The sequence below is a fragment of the Mauremys mutica genome, unplaced genomic scaffold (genome assembly GCF_020497125.1).
Source record: "Mauremys mutica isolate MM-2020 ecotype Southern unplaced genomic scaffold, ASM2049712v1 000011F_np12_subseq_25850548:25871022_obj, whole genome shotgun sequence".
Taxonomy (NCBI): domain Eukaryota; kingdom Metazoa; phylum Chordata; order Testudines; family Geoemydidae; genus Mauremys; species Mauremys mutica.
The window spans coordinates 1-20,475 of record NW_025422800.1 but is presented as its reverse complement, the minus strand read 5'-3'; the positions used below and the strand labels follow the sequence as shown (position 1 = coordinate 20,475).

At 58.7% G+C, this 20,475-nt stretch overlaps 1 protein-coding gene across 1 annotated transcript; it reads right to left on the bottom strand.

The window, feature by feature from the left end:
- Positions 1–36: 36 nt before the first annotated feature.
- LOC123356901 (maestro heat-like repeat-containing protein family member 1) lies at positions 37–20,410 on the bottom strand (the record flags this gene model as incomplete). Its single annotated transcript, XM_045000160.1, has 33 exons — positions 37–106; positions 566–700; positions 1,539–1,691; positions 2,047–2,229; positions 2,413–2,568; positions 2,929–3,043; positions 3,178–3,309; positions 3,982–4,148; positions 4,238–4,394; positions 6,044–6,198; positions 7,002–7,151; positions 7,391–7,485; positions 7,869–7,995; positions 8,113–8,217; positions 8,721–8,816; positions 9,563–9,701; positions 10,183–10,262; positions 10,928–11,047; positions 12,004–12,150; positions 12,905–13,030; positions 13,238–13,354; positions 13,516–13,623; positions 13,947–13,996; positions 14,460–14,601; positions 15,334–15,389; positions 15,596–15,746; positions 17,012–17,107; positions 17,657–17,779; positions 18,064–18,137; positions 18,476–18,589; positions 18,718–18,784; positions 19,209–19,289; positions 20,319–20,410. Coding segments are annotated over 33 exons (3,879 nt in total), but the record flags the coding sequence as incomplete, so codon positions are not given.
- Positions 20,411–20,475: the final 65 nt, after the last annotated feature.

Genomic DNA, 20,475 nt, shown 5'->3' with positions numbered 1-20,475 from the left:
GGATCATAGGAAGTAGAGCTCCAGCTCTTTTCTTACCGATCAGCTGTTGGGCAGCTGCTGCTCTCAGGGCAGCCTTCTTGCTCAGCCTCCCTGGGCAGTCCTGGAGCTGGGAAGCCAAGAACCCAGTTAGTCCCAAGCCACACATCCTCCCCAGGCTGAGGGGAGCTGCCTGCTAGGGAGGTGAGGAACCCCTGGCTGCCAGAGCCCTCTCCCCCTTGACTCCTCCCATGGGACAGAGCTGACTTGTAGGGGAGCCATCCGCAAGGGCGGGGGAGGGCTGAGTCAATGGGGGGCAGCACCTTGTAAGGGGTGGCCATTCTTGGGGTGGGTGGGGAGCGCTCGGGTTTTTTGGGGTTTTTTGGTTCAGTAGGGGAGAGGTTTTTTGTTGTTTTTGTTTCGGGGGCGTGGCGCTTGGGGGAGGGTGTTTCGGGGGGGCGGCGCTCTTTTTTTTTGCTTGGGGCGGCAAAAAAGTTAGAGCCGGCCCTGCCTGGAGCAGGGAAATCCTCTGTGCCTAGGTCCTCCCACCGCCCAGTCCTGCAGGGCCCACGCCCCAGAGCTCACTCACCAGGGTCCTGCAGGCTTCGCTCAGGAAGGTGGGGATGGCGGGGGCCGCTCCCTCGGCCAGCTGGCTCCGCACGAGCGTGCGCAGGGGCTGGTAGCTCAGGAAGGGTGCGCAGTGCAGCAATGCCACCCTGCACGCCTGCTGGAGAGGGCGAGAAGGGAGCTGGGTGAGTTTCCCTGAGCGCAACGGGCTGCCAACTCGCAGGCTCTGCATGGCTTGGGGAGACTCCGCTGTGCCGGAGCAGCAAGGAGCCAGCTCTTTGCAGAACCTCCTCTGGCCTGGCGGTTGTTCCCCAGGCCCCCACAGCCCCCATCTCCAGCTTGGCCGGGTTGAGAGGAGCCAGACCCGAGTGCTGGGGCCGGAGAGGGACACTCCTGGAGCAGGGAAGGGGCCATTCCCTGGGGGTCCCTGTTGGGTGGTTAACAGCACTGCCCGGTGACCAACGTACTTGGCCTCCCCTCAGTCCCAGGCACTACTGGGGGCTGCTACTCGGCGGAGGGGAGATTGCTGCAGGAGGCTGGTCATTCCCAGGCAGGAGCTAGCACACAGGTGAGGGCAGGGCAGCAGCAGTGGAGACCCAGTCGGCCTCAGCGACCTGCCCTTCCCTGAGGCCCTGCTTGGGTTAGGTCACTTGCTAGGGGCCAGAGATAGACCTGGGCCTGGCCACTAAACAGGGCAGGCTGTAAAATGGAGCCACGGCCTCGGAGAGGCTGGCTGGGCAGGGAGGCTGGAGGTGCCTGTGGGGAATGGAGGAGGAGAAGGAAACCTCACAGATCTACCCCACAGCTACACTCTGAGGGCTGGCAGAGCTCTGTGGGGGGTGGGGGAGGGCTGGATTAGTGGGGGGTCCTGGGTGCCACAGGGCAGCACTGAAGAGATCTGGGGCTTGGAGGGGGGAGTTTGCACCACCCTTGCCATGTTGTTCGAATGCCCCCAGCAGCCACCCCTGCCCCTGTGAGCCCTCAGCTGCACTCACCTGGGCCACCTGGGGGTCCCCGTCCTGAAGGTGGATGAGCAGCGTCCCCATGCTCTTCTCCACCTCAGCCCCGAAGCGGGATGACCTCTTGGAAACAAACTTGCTGAGCTGGCCAAAGAGCTCGATGGAGGCCCGCCTCAGGCTGCTGTTCTCCTGCAGACAGGGGGTCAGGGGGGTTAGAGGGGACAGGCTCAGGCCCTCACATGCTTTGGGAATCAGCCTGGCAGCTGCAGAGCCCGGAGAGGTTTCGGCTAGTTCAAACGACAGGACAATTCTCTACAAACTCCTCTCCTTCCTGCTGGGCCCCAGGGCTGCCGAACAATTGTGGGCCCAGGGCCCAAGAATGGTTCTATCCCTGCCTCCCCTGGCAGAGGAGCTGAGCTGCCCCACAAATCCAGGAATGTGCCTGCCTCGGACACTGAGCCCCCTCCGTGTGAGGGCAGGTCCTGACCATCTCTCCCTGTGGGGTGTCCTATAGCACCCTGGGGCCTGCCCTGCTGGGACTTACATCCTCAAAGAATGTTCTCGCCTGCATGGCCAGCGGAACGGCAACATGCGCCTTCAGAGGTGCCTTGGGGTCCCGCAGCATCCAGCAGAGCCCTTCCGTCGCGTCCAGAATGGCGCAGGGGTCGCAGGATTGGCATACGCCGTGGACAAAGCTCGCCAGAATCTGTTCTTGCTTCTTCCTGACCTGCAGAGAAGGGGTTGGATGCCGCTCGGTGAATAACCATCTGTCAGCCTGAGTGTAACCACAGTCCGGTCAAGTCAGCCTACAGCCCAGTCTTCTCCATAGGAGCCATAGGCTGAGGAGAAGGGGAACCAGGAGCTTCCTACCCAGCCCTCTCTGCCAAGTATCCTGCCATTCCAGACCCACCTTGTCCGGGAATGCGGTCACTGCGTTCCTGAGGCCATGCAGGGCTCTGCCACGAATGTGGATGTTGCTGTCCTGCGTCTGCTGCAGCATGGCCTTCAGCACCTGCTTCCGCATGGCCTTGGGCTCATTTTCCATCAGCAGGGGGCTGCCGAGGAACTAAAGGGAAGGAAAGGAGCTGTCAGAGAGGGCTGGACGAGGCCAGTGGGTCCTAGCCCGGCAGGAGCAAGGGCAAGGGAGTATGATCAGGGCCCAGGAGGTGACTTAGATCCGTACCGACTGCTGTTCACGAGGGGCTGGCTTCAGCTGAGCTTAGTGGAAGTGATATGTGCAGGGCAGAGCGCTCCCTCTGGTTCCAGTGGGATGCTCCCAAACCCCACCACAGATCCCCCAGCAGAGGGATTAATTTACAAGCAATACACCACCAGGACCGTTTCTCATTAGCTGACCAGCTATTGGCCCCCTGTTCCATCATCTTCTGGGCCTGGTTAACCCTTCCCCCTGGTCCTCCAGGCTCACCTCTGCGAACAGGGCGGTGCAGGCCATGCGTTCACCCTCCTGGCTGGCCTGCAGGCTGGGAAGGAGAAGCTGTGGGATGCTCTTCAGGACCAGGTTTGGGTGGCTCACTATGGCTCTGGGAGAGAACAAGAGCTCATGCTGATGTGTGCATGACAGCCCTGCACATGCTGGAATCCGGCCCGGTCCCGGCCACCCCCTCCCATCTCTGCCCCACTGCGAGAACGTGACTCCTCCAGCCTCTGTCCTCACCTGCTAAGGAGAGTGAACCCCTCGGGCTGGGCCTCTTCCAGCAGCTGCCAGCCTTGCTCCTGGTCCATTAGTTCCACAGCTGGCTGACTGCCCCTGAGGCGCAGCACCCGCGCCAGGGCCTGCACGGCCATGCTGGGAAGAGAAGGAGGCAGGAGATGGTGATGCCGGGATGCCTGCTCTCTGGGCGGGGTGGGGGCCTGGCTGCAGCACTCCCTTGCTGCAGCACTGAAAGGATCAGGGTGGGAATAGATGCTGCCCCACTTCTGCCTTTGGTTCTCCCCCCGCAATGTGGGGGCGGGGGGGGGTGGTGGTGTCTGCAGATATGACCTTCGCTCTCCTCCAAAGATGTGAAAATTGCCCCTCCCCCCAGGATGCTGACCCTGGGGAGAAAAGTACAGGCAGTGCCCCCTGCTCTCCTGAGCCCTTCCCCCCAGGGCCCACTGCAGAAAAGGGATGAAGTGGCTCAGTGACAAGTCCAGCCTGTCCAAAGCCTTCAAAGCAGACAGTAAATAGAGACAGCAGCCAGCTCTGCCCTGCTCCCCAGCTCTGCTCCCCCCGCCCCCCAGCTCAGCTCCCTCATCACCCTGCTGAGCTGCCCACTCTGAGGAGCTCTCTGGCTCCCTGAGTATCCGGGGGCAGCTCTGCCTGCTCCTCAGCACAAGAAACCTGACTGATCTGAACCCTCGGTCCCCCGAAGGTGTTGGGGGTCCCTGGACAACGAGGGTCCAAGCAGGAAGCTTCCCTCTCCTAGGGGCTAGCACAGACACTATGTGAGTGCTGGGATCCATCAGCCCCACACATTACCTGCGTGGATTGGTGTCACTGGGCCGGTCCTGCTGGACTCCTAAGAGGTGTTGTGCTGGGGGGCTGGCGATGGCGAGGAAGCAAGAGGCGAACAGGTCGTCCTCGCGTCCCTCCAGGGTGTCCCCTTGCCCCAAGGCCCCGATCAGCTCCCACAGGCCGTATGTGGTCTGGAAGGGAAAAGATACAGTCAGAAGACCGTGGCCGTGCGCAGAATGGAGCCAGGAAAGGGGACTGAATGCCAGCGATGGGAACTTACCGCCGGGGGCAGCCGGTCTGGCTGGGGGCAGCTCCTGTCCTGGGTCTGTCCAGGGTTAGCCCAGCCCTTCTCCGGGCTGTCGTCCAGCAGGATGTGGAGTACCTCCCTGGTCAGCATGGGGTCTGCACCCAGGAACCTCCAGATGGCCTTGATGTGGCTGTGACGGACAGGGGGACAGGCAGGTAAGGAATTAACACAGAGGACGGGCTGTCACGGAGTGTGGGGGAGTCTGGCTCTGCACCCCTCTTCCTGGGACTCTCAGTGTCTCTCAGCCAGTAAAACAGAAGGTTTATTGGACAACAGGAATGCAGGATACAGCAGAGCTTGGAAATACAGCCAGGACCCCTCAAACTGGTCCTTCTGGGGGTGCAGGGAGCTTAGTTCCCAGCTTGGGATTCCCAGCACTGCACCCCCCCAGCCCCAAACCGAAACTGACCCAACCCTCTCCAGCCGGCTCTCTGCCTTTGACTAGCTTCCCTCTCCAAGGTGTTGACCTCCCCTCCTGCCTGCCTAGCTCAGGTTACAGGCTCAGGTATTGTCCATCACCTAAAGTCCTCCCCGGCTCTCCCATCCCCCACACAGACAGTCCCTACTCCATCACACGGGCCCAGCTGGGACACACTGGGGATGACGCCCTCTGAGGGGCGACGGGCCAGAAGCAGCAGGTTGAGCCTGCTGGTGGCTGACCTCAAGGCCCTTCAGGCCCTGGCCAGCCCTAAGGGGTTCATACCCTCCTGCCTGGGCACGGCCAGGGGGCGCTGGGTCACAGCAAGGGCTGAGCGGATGGGGCCAGACTCACTTTTCCCAGCTGGGGGGCCCCCTCCCTCCCTTGCTGCCTTCTCCTGATGGGACCCAGAGGGGCTGGGGTTAGAGCCCCCATGGGGGAAAGCAGTGACTCCAGGCTCAGGGGTGGGGGCTGGTGTGAGGAGGTGCCCACCCTTGGGGGGGCTCGTGCTAGGTGCTGAGCTGGATCTCCTGAGCTGGGGGGGCAGAGAGGGGGGCTGCAGGCAAGGAGAGGAGGAGCTCCTTCCCCATGGGGCAGGGGGCAGGGGGTTCAGGAGGAACAAGGCTCCAGTTCTGGCCACGCCATGGCTCTGGGGTAGGGGGTTTGGAGAAGGCTGTAAAATGGGCTCCGTGCTTTTCGGCTCTGGGCAGGATGCAGGGAAGGTGCTGCTGGCCCTGGGGAACCTGGCAGGCTGGTGAATCAGAGAAGACCAGCCTCTAGGGGTGGGATGAGGTGTCTAAAAGTGTGCGGGGATGGGGAAGGGACCAGGCTGGGATTTCAGGGGGGAGAGGGCATTTCCCAGCTGGAGGGAGGGGGTGCCCCTGCGGGACATGCTCAGTGTAGGGGCGTCTGTGGGGAGCGATGTAGTTAGGCTGGCCCCTCTCCTGCCTCAGCCTGGAGGGAGGACCTGCCGGGAGCAGGGGGCCATGCTGACAGAGGGGGTGACCCTGCTCACATGGGGTCTCTCCTGGTCTGTGTTGTGATGAGGGGCCCTGGAAGACTGTTCTGGCCTCCAGCCAGCTAAGCCATTGTGCAGCCAAACCGGGAGGGGGTGGGCTGGTTAGCAGTGCACAGAACCAAGTGGGGGAGGTGACAGCTGTGTTAGGAATAGCTCTGGAGCCCTCCAAGGGACAGGGAGGCTAATGGTGATCGAACGCTGGGGCAGGGCTGTTCCCTGGGGGCCTGTGTGCAAGGGGAGGGTTTGTCCTGCATGTAACCATGGTGCTGTGGAGTGACCCCATTAAGGGGGTTTGGAGGCTGGAGGGGGGGTGTTCTATCCTTTCCCCAGGGCCGGCACTCACTGTTTGTAAGGCCAGGGCATCTTCAGGAGGATGTTGACTGCGGTCTTGGTGTGCTGCCTGGCCAGTAGGTGGAGGATGTCTCTTGTCCCATCACTCAGCCGCTCTCCCCGGGGTGGGCTCAGTGTGTAGGAAAGAGCGGCTTGGAGATCCTGCACCTGTGGAAGCAAAGCAGGGGCTGAGACCCTACTCCTGCTGTGGGTGGCTGGCAGGCAAGAGCCAGGAGGAGCTGGTCAGGCTCAGAAACAAGTCAACGGTCCCATGGCCTGGTGGAGGCCGTGGATAAACTCTCCTAGTGAGTGACCAAGCCAAGGAGGGTTCTGGGTTTGGTACCTTGAAACCTCCACCTGTGATCCAGCTCCGTAGCACTAAGGGTTCCTTGGAGGGACACAGGGCCAGCGGTTAGGCGGATCACCGGCCTGCAGAGGGCGCTCCGATGGCTGCAGAGCTAATTTCTGACAGAGACCAGCAGGAGGCGCCGCAGGGGTGAACCCACATTGCTACAGTCCCAATCCCACTGCCCAGTGACACCCCACCCCCCGGATATCCCGGCTGTACCTCCCCTTGTGACAGCACACCTGGGCTGCTTCAGCACCAGAGTGGGATCTAAACGTCTGGGATGCATTTCCATGCCCTACGTCAATCTGTGTCCACTGGGCAAAGAGTCAGTGGACACCGGGGATGCCACTGCAGACTCTGTTCCCCCAGCTGAGGGATGGGTCTGGAAATAGGGCACATTTTCCAAGGAGTGAGCCGGGCAAGCCAGACTCCTGGGATCGAAGCCTGCAAAGGATTACAGGGCCGTGCCTAGAGTCCGCCCGGCAGACAGGGCATGGATGCGTCCCATTGATCAATGATGGTGAGAACGGACGTCCCCCCTCCACATCCTCCCTGAGGCCCCAGGAATTCTAGGCACGGGGCAAGATGGAGCTGCCCGATATGGCCAATGCCCAGCCATTACTTGGCCCTGTAGCTCTGATTTTTGCTGTCTCAGCACCGCCTCCATGACACCCGCCAGCTGCTCAGCACACTCCCCCTTCTCCAGCAGGCCCACCAGCAGGGTGAAGCTGAAGGGCATGAGGTCACGGGACTGCAGGTGTTCCGCGATGAGCTGCAGGGAAAGGCACAGGCCGAGTGTGAGCAGCGAGCCCCGGCCCGGGGAGGTGGGTTTGCTCTTCAGGGAACGGGGACAGAGGCACTGGCAGCCTGTGCCCAGGGCTATGTGAGTGGGCATTGGAACCCATACCCAGGAATTTCCATCTGCCAGCTCCTCATCGAGGGAAGGAGACAATAACCCCTCCCTTTCCCATGTGTGTGTCTGTCTCTCCAGCCACAGTCTCTTTTACTCACCATAGCAACATGGGCAGGGCTCTCTCTGCAGCTGGCATCCTGCTGCGTCTTGCTCAGCACAGTCAACAACGCCCCTGTCTTGCTGTACACGACGGCTGCACGAGAAACCAGCAGCGCTCAGGCAGCGCTCTCGGGCCAGATTCTTCCCCCTTCCCGTCAAGCCCGGGCAGAGGTGCCAAAGAGCCAGACTCTGGGCGCAGCTGGGGTGAGCTCTCAGCTGGCTCCTGGGCCAACTGCCCACCTAGAAGGTGTGTTGGGGTGGGGTGGGGTGAGATCAGGGGAGGTCCCAGATGATCCCAGGCATCTGGTGAAGGGCAGATACCAGGTCAGCCCAGTAGGTACCAACCCACTTCTGCTCTGTGTCCCCCCTGGTCAGGGCTGCGATGAAGGCACCATGTTCTCTCTGCAGCTCTGCTCGCTAGGTAATGGCTGGGGCTGTGAAGGCTGAGAAGTGGCGACTGCTTGCGCTCCATCTTACCTGTGCAAGGCGTGAAGAGCCAGTAGAGAGCCTGAAATGCCCAGTATCGGGTGGTCTTCTGAGCATCGAAGGCCTGGCTTGTCAGCAGCCCGGCCATGTAGCCCTGCTCCACCATGGGTTTCAGGTCCTAATGGGCCACCGAACAGAAAATCAGGGCATGGGTTGGGGCGAGCCCAGCTCTGTCTGTATCACACCCTCCTCCCCCGTGAGTGCTGTGGGGGGTAGCAGGGTCTGCGCGGCTCACCTCGGTCATGGCCTTGAATCGATAGAACATGAGGAGCCGGGCGCTGGCTTTCACAGCTCGGCTCCTCTCCTGGGCCCGGGGGGAGCAGATCCATGGCTGCAAGTGCTGGGGAGCAGGGAGAAAGCCGGGTGAGCGGCAGCAATAACGGGGCAACCCCCAGAACCTGCTTCCCGCCCCAGCAGGGAGAGGACACGGAGCATTTAACCCCTTCGCCTCCGCTTCCGGACACTGGAGCACAGCGCTCCTCTCCTGTCTGGGGGGCGCTGGGACAGGTCTGAGGGTCTTGGGCTCAGCGCTTTCAGGATTCTCCCCATTGATCCTGTGGGGTCTCGGGGCTGTTCCTTCAGGGGCACAGGGGCGCCACCCCAAATTTAGGAGGCCAAAGTGACACCCCCTGGAGCAAGACTAGGATTGTCTTGCTTGATCCCAGGGTCGGGTGTATGCCCCGTGGGGACTGGCTAGTTCACAGCAGCTGGGAGGCCTGCTCAGCCCCCCCTGGACCAAATGGAGCCTTCCCTCTTGTGGTTCGGGTAGAACCTGAGCAGCCGGGCCCATCCCCAGATGGCCAGTGCTAATGGGCCCCTTGCCCTTGCCCCTCCCTATCATACCAGAAACAGATGCAGTAGCGTGGTGGGGGTCAGGTGCTGTTCCAGGAATGTCTGCAGCACATGGTCCAGGCCCTCCCAGGGCAGTTCTTGGAGAGACTGGAGCAGAGAGAAGCAGGGAAGTAAATAGCAAGGGAGGTGGGGTGCACGAGGCAGGGGGACGAGTGGATCCCCCCTGTCTGGAGCCAGGTGCTGTTGGTATTTGGGGTCCCTTTACCCAGGTGATACTGATCCCCCTTCACATAGACATGGGTCTCACCTGGACCATGGGCTGCCCTTTCCCAAAGAATCCTTCTTCCCACCCGGGCTCCCCAACCAACACATGTACTGTGCTGGGCTCTGGAGGGAAGGCCTCCTTCCTTCCCTTCTGGAGAGGTCCCAGCTGCCCCCAACACCCTGCTGGCTTGCCATGGGCTGAGCTGTTCATCCCTGCTCCAGCCAATCTCTGTTTCTGTGGCAGGGCGAGTCATGGCCTGGCCGTGTGGCTGTCCCGAATCCATGCTTTTGCTCCCTCTGCACCATATGCTATTTAATGCTCTGGGCCAGAACCTCAGCTGGTGTCAACTGGGTGTAAGTTCTAGCTCCCTGTGCCAAGAAGCCAGGGTAATTCTGTACAGTCTCACAGACACTCACCTCTACAGCTGTGCTCCCTGCCAACCCAACTACAGAGTTAACTGCATAGCCACTTGTCACCAGCCCTTTGGAAAATAAACCAAGGGGCTGGCTTCGGCTGGACACACAGCTCCCTGCATCGGGCCAGGGTCCAACTATTCAGCGCGGGGGTGGCTGAGTTTCCCAGCCAAGGATGCAGGTGGAAGTTGCAGCTTTGTCTATGCCTCACTAACCTCTGCCCGGATAGCGGAGCTTTCTGCCACCTCAGTCCCTCTCAGCTTCACCAGGGCTGGACGCTGAATCATGTAGCTGGTGGCACAAGTGCTGATAGTCTCAGCCACCTGTTCCTTAGACAGGTGAGGCTGGAATTTCCTGATTAGAAGGAATGGAGCAGACGGGGCCATTAGAACGGAGACAGGTCCCGGCATGAGTCAGGTTGAGTTTGATGGCAGGAGGGACAGCTCCCACCCTAAGCAGCAGAGCTCCAGGGGGCATCTCCAGCAGAGCCACCACCTAGGGAATGGTCCTGTCTGGAGATCCCTATGCCCCCTGGGCCTGGCAGGGGCTCTGCTGGGGAAGCTGCTCTCTGGGGATGATCCTGGGCCCTGCTCTGCGGCTGCATTCACAGCACTACATGCTGACAGGAGGGGCTCCCTCTTTCCAGGCAATATGCAGAGATGGGGGCTGGATAAAGTGACCCGGAGGCCGAGGAGGATATGCCCCATTTGTGAGCCACCAGGGAGAAGCATCCTCTGGTTCTTATTGCAACTTGTCCCTCCCTCACTTCCTCTTCCTCCATCTGCCCCTCCCCGGCTGCTGAGCTCCGCAGGTCAGTCAGGCCCCATGGACGTACCCTATGTATGAGATGGCCAGCAGGGCACACTTGTGGTCGGGGCTCTGCAGCCGGGCCCGGTCCTTGCCTCTGAGGATCTCCTGCGCGCAAAGCAGAGGGTCAAAGGCAAAAGAATTTGGGGGAGCCTGGTTACTCAGCAAGACATGGAATCGCCAAACGCTGTTTGATGCCCCCGCCAAACCTTAGTCCCAGCATGCAGTGCACTGGGGCACGGAGCTGGGAAGATGGCCTGGGAGCGGCCATGTGGCCAGAATGCGCCTAGTTCGCCATTCCTGATGGCACATCTGGAAACTTCAGCATCTGCCACGGAGCAGGGAAGGGGGATCTGGGCAGAGGCGCTATTGTGAATGGGAGCATTAGAGTCCTGAACAGCTGAGGTCAAATATTTTCCTGCAAACCAAGGGAGGGCTGCTCCTGTTAACTCCTCAGGATCATGTCCCAGAGTGAAAACCCTTGGAGTTAATCCCCAGGGCACTTTCTGGGTGCCGGGCAGATCCCTCAGAAGTGGGATGGGGAATTGTCCCAGGTTTAAGCAGCATGAATCCGCTAATGGAAAATAGTGTCATCTAATTCCTTGGGCTGGAATCGCACCAGAAGAATCCGGCGTCAGCACTGGCTTTGCAGTGCACAATGTAGAGCCCTGGGCACCTGGTCGCAAACACAGCACATGGCCTTCAACGCCAGATACTCTGGCATGTGCATCTGACCTAGGAACCCCTCCCAGGACCCCAGCGTGCTCACTCACCAGCAGGGGGGACAGCACGGTGTATGTGTCCTGGCTCACCAAGGGAATCCTGCTCACTTGGGTGACAGCTTCACCCACCAGCACGAGGCTTCTCACAAATGCAGACCTCACCAGCGGGTCCTGGGCTCGCAGGCAGGAGGGGGAGAGAACAATGAGGAAACAGCCACAGACAATAGAGAGCTGAGACACAAGGCTACAGGGCAAGTCTCTACAAGGGAGCTGCTGTGCTAGGCTGGATTGCCCTCACGCCTAAGGGAAAGGACCTGGCTTGCCGAGTGGAACATCTTTGCAGTCCCTAGGGGAACATCTCTGGAGATGGGTGCAAGGAATGGCCTGATTTCCAGAGGTGTTGAGCACTTGCAGTTCCCAGAGCTGTCAATGGGCCCTGCGGCTGCTCAGCTCCCCTGACAATCAGGTCGTAATTGTCTGATCTGGAACAGGAATATGCTGCTCTCTGCAGTTGGCTGGGCTGTCCCTACCAAGGCGTCCATTCTCCAAGGAAAACATTCAGTTAAACCAAACTAGCATCCCCTCTCCTTTTCACTGGGACGCACATATGGGCATTGGGTGTAGGACTGAACGTCAGCCTCAAACCTCCCATGGCAAGAAAACAACCTAGAGTTATCTCAAAAATCCCCCTTCAGCACCAGAACCTGTCAACCGGGCTAGGGGCCTGAATCCCTCAGTGCGCCATTTGTGCCCAGCTACCCCATCGACTGCAGCGTGTGGGGAAACGCCCTAAAACTTTCTCTTCTCATCCCTGAGTGCAGCACAAGCCTAGAGGTACCAAACAGGGTACAGTCGTCTCTGGGACAACAGCACCAAGTGATGCTCAGTTACTCTCTAACAAGGCCCAGGTGGGAGTCCTTCCATTAGCTTCCATGGGCCTGGAATCAGAGAAGAAGCTAATCGAGATGGGGGAGTCACAGAGAATGGTGCTGTTCTCATGTCTCCTGCCCCTCCTGGGGCAAAGGGCCAGCCCTGGGAGCTGAGTTAATGCAAAGACACAGCTCTGTGCTGCCGTGCACAGCCCGGGTAGGTGCTGCATGGGCGGTCAGGGGAGGGCTCTGACTTACATGTGGGCTCAGAAAATAGTGTTTCTGCATGGGAGACAGGATCCTGTATCCTATGGTCTCTAGGATGAGATCTGTGGGGCCTGAGTGGACCACGTGCCCATAGGTGAGGAGCAGGAGGCTTCTCAGCTGCTCGATGGAAGCTGGCTCCTGAGAATTGCAAAGGAAAGAGTGAGGAGAAGGGATGGCCTCCAGCAGCTCCTAACTCACAAATGGGGCCAGGGGAGGATTTTTCACCCAGCCGGCTTAGCAACCAAAGGCGGCTCTGCTGAGCTGAATTGCCTGGACTCCGAGGCCCTTCCCAGCTCCCCAGGATTGGGTGGTTGAGGTGACCCGGCAGCTGAAGGGGACGCACTAGCAGCTGCTTTAATTCAGCCTAGCTCCAGAGATGTCACTGGGACTACAGTGGACTGCACTGGCCCAGAGAGTTACTGGGAAGGTGGTGGTGGTGGTGGTGCGGGAGGGGAGAGGGGAATGTCAGACATGCCAGCCCCGGTGAGTCTGCTAGGAAGGTCTGTGAAATAGCCCAGTTCAGGGGAAGACCAAGGGTCTGTTCTGCTGAGAAATGTGTCAGCTGGAGCTGATGGCATGGCAGTGTCTTTTGGGCCCTCTCTGAGCCTTCTTTATGGGGCTGCGTGGAGCATGTCTGAGCTCCCCAGGAGATACCCTGGAGAGTTTATACAACAGCACCCACCTTCCTCCCTGGATCCACCCCATAGTGCTGTGATTGCAGCTCCACGGAGGAGTAAGGAAAGGGCTCCCTGCACGGAGGCTGAGCCACGGCTTGGAAATTCAGCTCTTTGCTGAACAGGCTTCTGGGAAGCAGGGTCCTCCCTGGCAGGTCCCTTTACCTGCAAAGACTGGTGAAGGGATGGAAGAGCAGAGATGCTAGGTGAGACTGTACCTCCAGAGAGCCAGCAGCAGAAGGCTGGAGCTGCACCCTGCTGACGACCTCTTCCCAGTGCTCCAGGATAGCAAAAATCTCATAGAGATGTTGCCTGGCACACAGCCCAAGCGCTCGGGCGAATCCCTGAGAGACAGAAAGATGGAGGTTGGAAATGCTGAGCAACAAGCCAAGGGGCCAGGATGGGCTCTCAAAGTCATTGCCATGGGCATGGGTATAAGGAAGATCTTTTCAATCCACTGGACCTTGTCCAAGGCAGAACATACCCATGTAGCATCAGGGGATTGACAAGGAATGAGGGATCACTTGACAGCGGAGGAGCAAAGACCTCACCTCCCTTTCCTCTTCTTCTCTGAAATTGACCAGCTCCACCAGGCGCCATAGCTGGGGCTTGATGCTCTCTGCTGGAGATAACATCAGCCCGGTGCCCCAGCACTTGTAGAGAAAGCTCTGCGAAAGAGACACCATCATGCTGGATGCACTGGGCATGGCCTGGCATGCACAGAGCCCACTGGGTATAGCTGTCGGCTTCACTGGCCCCAAGCTGCCCCTGGGTAGCGACTGCTGTTGTGAACTAGGCACTGAACCCCAATTCCTTCCAGGACACTGACCTTGTCACTGGGCCGCTTATCGCTGTGGGCCAGCTGGCGCCTGATACTGGTGATGAAACAGCCCAGCCAGGTATGGTCCGAGATGAGGAAGAGAAGGTCTTCCAGGAACTGCCAGGGAAAGAAGAGCCAGTTAGAAGCGAGAGGGGCCAAGAAACTGGTCCTCTCAATAGCTCCAGCCAGGAACCCACCACAGCTGGGAGGGGAGGGAAAGAGGGAGCGTGCACTGTCACCCCCCACGTCTCTCGTAATGCTTGTGAATCCTTGTGAGCTGCCCCTGGTGCTTCTCCAATTTTATCGGCTGGACTCAGCCGCTTCCTCTGTCCCCCAATGCAGTGGTGCTGAGAGGCCTCTTAATCCTGCCTCAGCGTGGCGGGGCTGGACTAGATGACCTCTTGAGTTCCTTTCCAGCCCTCCATTTCTCTGACCCTTACCTGCAGCAGCTGCTGCTCCCACTCCCTCTGGCAGAAGCAGGTCTTGTCATCTGGAAGAGATGGGCAGGTCAGTTTCCTTTGTGTTTAGACCCTTCTACTGGGGAGCAGCCTGCAACCTGGCTCTTGTTTGGCAGGGGGTGGGGAGGAGCTGCCGACTCATGGGCCCCAGGGGATCCATGGCTCTTTGCAAATCACTGATGGACAACAATGCTCCTCAGACCCAGATCCCTTAATGTGAAATACCCAGGAGTTCTGCTTGCCAAGATCCTTCCCCAGGGGGTGAGGGATCAGATGAAGGTTAGATACGGTCCTGGAAAGGATCCTTCCTGTCTAGGCACGGGGGGCTCAGCTAGATGAACCCGGAGTATGATCCTGACATGATCCTCTCTGATTCCAAGGTTACACCATCATATTATCCTGGATTCAGAGGGGGGCCCTGCCCTCTCCCTCTCTAGCCCAGCACCACAGTGTCCCCGCCCTTCGCTCCTGCAAGGGGAGACACTCCCCCGTCACCTTCCACGTAGAGGAGCATTTCCGTCGTGTAGTTATTCCAGAATCGGCCCGAGCCGGCCTGGAACATGCTCATCAGCTGGAAGAGGAGGAACATGGCTGCCCTTCTGACCTGCACCGTCATGCATGAAGACGCACCGAGCACCTGGCGGACAAAGAGGCAGAGGTGGCTGTAGCCCTCCCTTGCAAGGCAGTGTGAGAAGGGAGCTCCCTACAGGTGCAGGGGGAGAGCTCAGTGGTGGAGGGAAGGAGACAGCAGGGAGGTGGAGCTGACAACCAGGACAGGACTGAGATGGATATTTCAATTGATCGGGGACACTCCATGAACCAGCATTTGGCTCCTTCCATCCTCTCACTGCTGGGCTGGCTCTAGCTCAGATGAAAGGAGACAGGCTTATCCAGAGGCCGTCAGGCAGCTGCTGGGTCAGATCCTGGGCCTAGGTTAGAGCAGCACAAGGGGAGCTTGAAGCAGCCCGAAAGAGGCAGCTGGGCCATAAAGGGAATCCCCAGCTGCCCCATGGAAGGGAGGATGCTGGAGGCCAGGGGGCAGGAGGGGGCCTGCACAACAGTCCCTAAGGGCTCATTCCAGCTGGCTTCTATTGGAGCCGTCCGAGGGCTGCACTAACTTGTGCTGGGGGCCCTGGTCCAGCCCCAGGATCAGGGGAGCCAGGAAGGTGGCTGGCTCAGAGAGCTGGCTGGTTCTGTTAAATGCCGAGAGGCACTGGGTCGATGTGCAATGACCGCGAGGAATGTGACGAGCCAGCTCCTCTGGGGGCTGCGGGGAGAAGAGCCACCACCACTATGCATTGCAAGCCAGCTCCAGGAGCGGCCCCTTCCCACTGAGCATAAGGAAACCTCCTGGCTGCGGGTTACTCACCAGCAGCCGAGCCAGCAGCTCCTGGGGTAGAGTGGTTCTGGGGCTTGACCGACACCCTGTGAACAGAAAGGGGAGACACCCCATCAGGCTCTGGAGGGATCTTTTGCATTCGTCTCTGAGCTCTACCTGTGCCTTGATGGCTGGCTGTGTCCTTGCAGTGAGCCGGAACCAGAGCTGAGAGCTGATCCCCACCCCCACCTGGGGGCAGACGCCTCTCGCTAGAGAAGGACTAAGAGCGGGTGGATAAAATACTAGGCCTCACCTCTGTTCGCCTTCCCGCACTTCCCGGCCAAGGGCAGCCTGCCTTCCTCCTGCAGTCTCTTTACCACCCCGACCGAGGTCTGCAGGAGGAGAGGCAGGGCTGGCCCATGGGTTGCTGGGCTCAGCTGAAGGAGCAGCCCAGGCCATAAAACCTGCAGAGCAGAGAAAAGCCATCTCAGTATGGAAATATCCTCTTCCTGCACCAGCTCCCTCTTTCCTAAACTAGATGGCACCCCTGGCCTCGCCACCGCCAGCCAGATCTCTCTACCCAGCCTGAACCATGCAGCGATCCCCGCCCCCTCCCCCTTCACACCTGTCAGTGTCTGCCTCCAGCACCAAATCAAGTGACACGTGACTGAGCCCCGCCTTTTGTTGAGTGGAGCGTCATCATTGACAGCACCGTATTTCCTAACTCCAGTCCCACTTGGAAAGGCCGTGTTCTCACAGCGTGAACGCAGTACACCAGCTTGATCAATAAAGAGGAGACTAGGAAAACCAAAACCATCAAGTGATACCATGACAGGCGCTCAGGGAGGTTTGAGCTCTGACCTTCCCATCCCCACACAGGCCTGCGCCACTTGAACCACAGATGAAATTGCTGTCTGCTATGTGGACAAGAGGGGGACTTTACACACACTATGCCAGAGGGTTACACAACTCTTTGCTGGACAGTATAGACTAGTGGAGAGCAGGAACCCCCGGGGTTCTATCCCCACCTGTCGTAACTAAAGCACCTATCTTTGGCAGGCTCAGTCTGAACGACAGTGTAGCTGAGGGCACAATACTTGGGTCTGCCTTCTTAGAAATGTGGTTTCTAGTCTCAGCTCTGCCTGATGTGACCTTGCGCAACGTAGCTGTTAATTTGTTCAGTGTGGGGAGGGGCTGGCTAATACTTGACTGCTTAGGTTTGCGTTCTGAGGCCTGGGTCAGTACTCAGGTCTGTGCAGTGTGTGGAAACCTAAGCGGTAGTCAGCAGAGATGAGATTTGGATGTAGTGTCTCCCAGCTCAGTGGATTCTCCCTTAGGCACCAGGGTCGTGTGGGTGAGAGGCAGGAAGTCCCGGGCTAGGGCTGGCTTTTGCAAAACAAGAATGTGATGGTCTGTATAGACCCCACCCTGTAACAGCCAGGAAAAAGTTAACAGAGGGACCAATGAAGAGGGACTGAGCTATGGAAGCTGCAGAAGCAGCGTGACTGACCACAGGGGATGCTAGAGCGGAAGAGCCCCTGTGACCACCGGTGAGTGTTCCCTGTTCCAAAGAACCAGATCTGGCTCAGATCCAGGGTCCATTTTACCCAACCCCATGATGTTCTGGAGCGGGGAGGCTCAGGTAAATAAGTCTGGTTGGGGCCTGTCTCATGGAAAAGCTCAGACGCAGAGAGGCCTGCGTCCAATGGAGAGGGGCAGGGTCACTTACATTGGCCATTCTGGGGGAATCACCCAGGGACTGCAGGGTGCTGGAGCAGAGCTGGCGGACCTCGAGCTCCATGGTGTGCCTCCCGTCTGCTGCCTCCTGGTGGTGAGAAATAAAGGAGACACCAGGGAGATTTAGATTCAGTGGAGACCTCCGTGGCACGGCACCTATAGTGGGCACGGCAGGGGGTGAAAATGGGGCTTGAAGGGAAAAGGCACAACCCTGGCTGTGACTGTGCCATAACCAGCCCAGGGCCTGTGTGGAGCCAGTTCTAGGCTCCATCCCCTGCGTGGTGAAAACCAGACCCATCATGGCTTAGTCTCCTGTAGGTTGGATGATCACAGTGGGGCGAGAGAAGGAGGAAGCCAGGGGTCCTGCCCTCCCAGCGCAAGGGACAGAGCCCGGATGGCAGCTGGGAGAGGGATCAGAGAGAATGGGCTGGGAGGAAAAAACACTGTCTTCTAGTTGTCATCATCTTCCATCAGTAGATGGAGGGGGCCGTCCCCAGTTCCATCTGCTTCCCAAGCCCTATTTGCTGCCCATCGCCTGCCCCTCCCCATCTGCAGCTGCCCCTCCTTCCCTATCCCTTGACCCCATGTTCTTCCCTGTTCATGGATCCCCATCACTAATGTCTCTGCGGATTCTTACCGTGCTGTCGAGGGGCAGGGTGCACTGACGCACCAAGAAGTCAATTAAGGGTCTTGAATCGGGTTTCTCCAAGAGCCCATGCGCCCCCATTGTGCGTATCAAATAAGCAAGGGCTTCTCTGACCTGCCAGACCCAGACAGAAACAGAAATGATTTGCACACAGTGTGGAGGGACCTTGTCCCCTCCCGGTCCAGGCTGGGATCCTTTCTCAGCAGGGTGTTTGGTGAAATACTGCTAGGCAGCCCAGAGATGGCAATGCAGGCGGAGCCCTGCTGGGATTCTTTCCCCCACCTTCTGCCCTACACTATGGAGCACTGATGGGTCATGTGTTTCGTTGCACAGGGTCCCGGCAGGCTCTGCACTGACAGGCAGACATTCACTAGCTTTGGCCATGGTTCCAGACTCACCCGTATGCTTGTGCTCTGCAGGATTGGCCCCAGGGCTATGAACAGCTTCTCTGTGTGCTGTGTCATTTCAGAAACTGTAAGAGACACAGACACACGGCTTGGCAGGGCTGATGTTAAACCGGGGTGTGCAGGGACCTGAGATCTCAGGAACCTTAGAGCAACCTCAATATCCCTACATGACCCTCCTGGCAGGTTACCCTCATGGGTAACCAGCTGCATTTGCCCATGCTTGCAGTTCCAGCAGTGACTGTCCTCCCTCATTGCCGCAGCATCGGCTGAGGGGCTGCAGTATTTGGCTTGTCTACTGCAGACAGGTACAAGTGAGCCCAATGAGGCCCAGTGCTAAGCGCTGCTAATTGCACAAGAGGCCATAACACATCAAAAGACGAGGCCTCGCTGTGGGGTCACTTACTGTTGGATCGGACTATCTGGTCCAAAATGAGGAGACTGGCACAGGTCTCCTCTTCCTCGTCCTTGTTCAGCCTCCTGAACAGGAACACAAGCAGCTCCACCAGGAACAAGCGAGCTGCAGGAAGAGGAGTGAATCATAATGGGGTGAATCGTACAGGGGAAGGGAATATAGTTCTATGCCTGGGCTCTGAAATTCCACAGGCTGGGATCTCCTTCTCTGGGAAAGGTGAATGGGTTTCTTACCCAGATGGATGAGAGAGTCCAGGGCCTCTCTCCGCTCCTCCAGGTGCTCTCTGGGGAGATGACACACCTAAGGGAAGAAAGCAACACCAGCAAAGGTAAACTAGATCCAGTGTCTCTCAGGCCAAGCCCTCGGATGGCAGAGTGAAGGGATGAGGGTGGAGAGGCAGATTCTAATTCCCATCTAAAGAACAGGCCAGCAAGCTGGATCAGTCTATGAGTGACGCCGAGGCTTTGGGGGCCGTGGCTCATGTAGAAGCAGAGTTTGACGGGTCAGGAACCAAAGATGTGGAGCGTTGGAACAAGGTGCGGGATGCTGATGTTCCCGGTCAAAGGGGTTGGGGTGGGTGGGAGGAAAAGAAACCAAAGGAGAGTTCTCCAGGATCCATCCCCCAATGGGAACAGGATGAGGCAGGGACAGCTCTTCCCACAGCCTACTCAATTTAAGCCAACAGGCCCCGGCATTTTGCCTGAGTGATCTCAGTATCTCTTACCATGGAGTGGAGTGCTGGGAAGAGGATGCCAACGTCCTTCCTCAGGGCAGCCTCATCCATGTCCCTCACGCAAGCAAGGCCCTGTGCAAGAGAAGAGACGCAGGACATGGCGATGACGTGTCAGGCAGACAAGCCCCAATGTGTAGAGTCTCCACCAGCAGCTAGGTAACCACAACCCAGACTTGGGAGGAATAGTGTTATGGCCCTGGTGGAGAGCAGCTTCCAGCTGGTCCCGGACTCTCCCTTCTCTGGGAGGGGCATTTGACCCCTTTGTTTGCTCGAGCCTAGTATCACTGATGGTTGGGTCAACAGGACAGTTGTCCCTTGCGCCAGCTGTGGTGGTGTGTGCTGAGAGGAGGGCAGGGATGGCGGGGCCCGGTTTGGAAGAGTGGGGCCTGCCCTGATTACTTATCACGACTGATGTTATGACAGCACCCAGAGGCTACAGTCAGGATCAGGCCCTGTTGCACTGAGTGCAGCACAACGCAGACAGAGACAATCTGTGTCCTGAAGGGCTGACAGTCTAGAGACCCACACAGACAGGTCAGGGATGGGGAGACAGCATCCAAGGGCTCCTCCCTGCCCCCATGCTGGGGTGAGGAAACCACGCGGGAGCTTGGAAGGGGAAGTTTAATGTCCCTTCATGTGGCCTTCCCAGGGGCCAAGGATCTGGCCCATTGTCTCTGCCTGCTCACCTCCTCCAATGGTCACTTCCAGAGTGTACCAGGGACATTCTGGGGAGAGGTGAAGCTCAGGACGATGGTTTATTTCTCTCCCTGGTTCCCTAATGCAGCCCATTGCTGACCAGCCAGCAAAGCAGAAAGAAAGCAGAGCCAGGTGCTGGGAATGGAGTCGCCTCTCTCCTCCCGTCTGCAACACCTGCCCTGGCAAGGGGGGTCAGAGCATGTTCTCTAGGGCCAGAGAATGGCAGTGAATCTGGGAGCAAGCGGATGGGGAAAGGGGATCAGAGCCTTAGAGGGTCAGTGTGTTGTGGAGAAGGCAGTAGGAGCGGGAGTCCAGGCTGAGTTGGTGATGGAGGGAACCTTGTACCGTCTGTGCCATGGGCACTTCCCCAGTGTGCTGTGGATTTCCCGTTCTCTCCTCACTCACTCTGGTCTTCCTTGGCCTTTCCTCCTCCTCCTCCTCCTTGCTGATTGGTGTGAGCTGTCCGCTGGGTGACGAATAGGCCTTTCTCTTGGTGCCTAAAATGAACAGAAGGAAACTAAGTTTGCTCTTAAGCAAAGTAAGCAGTCATGGGATTAGAGGG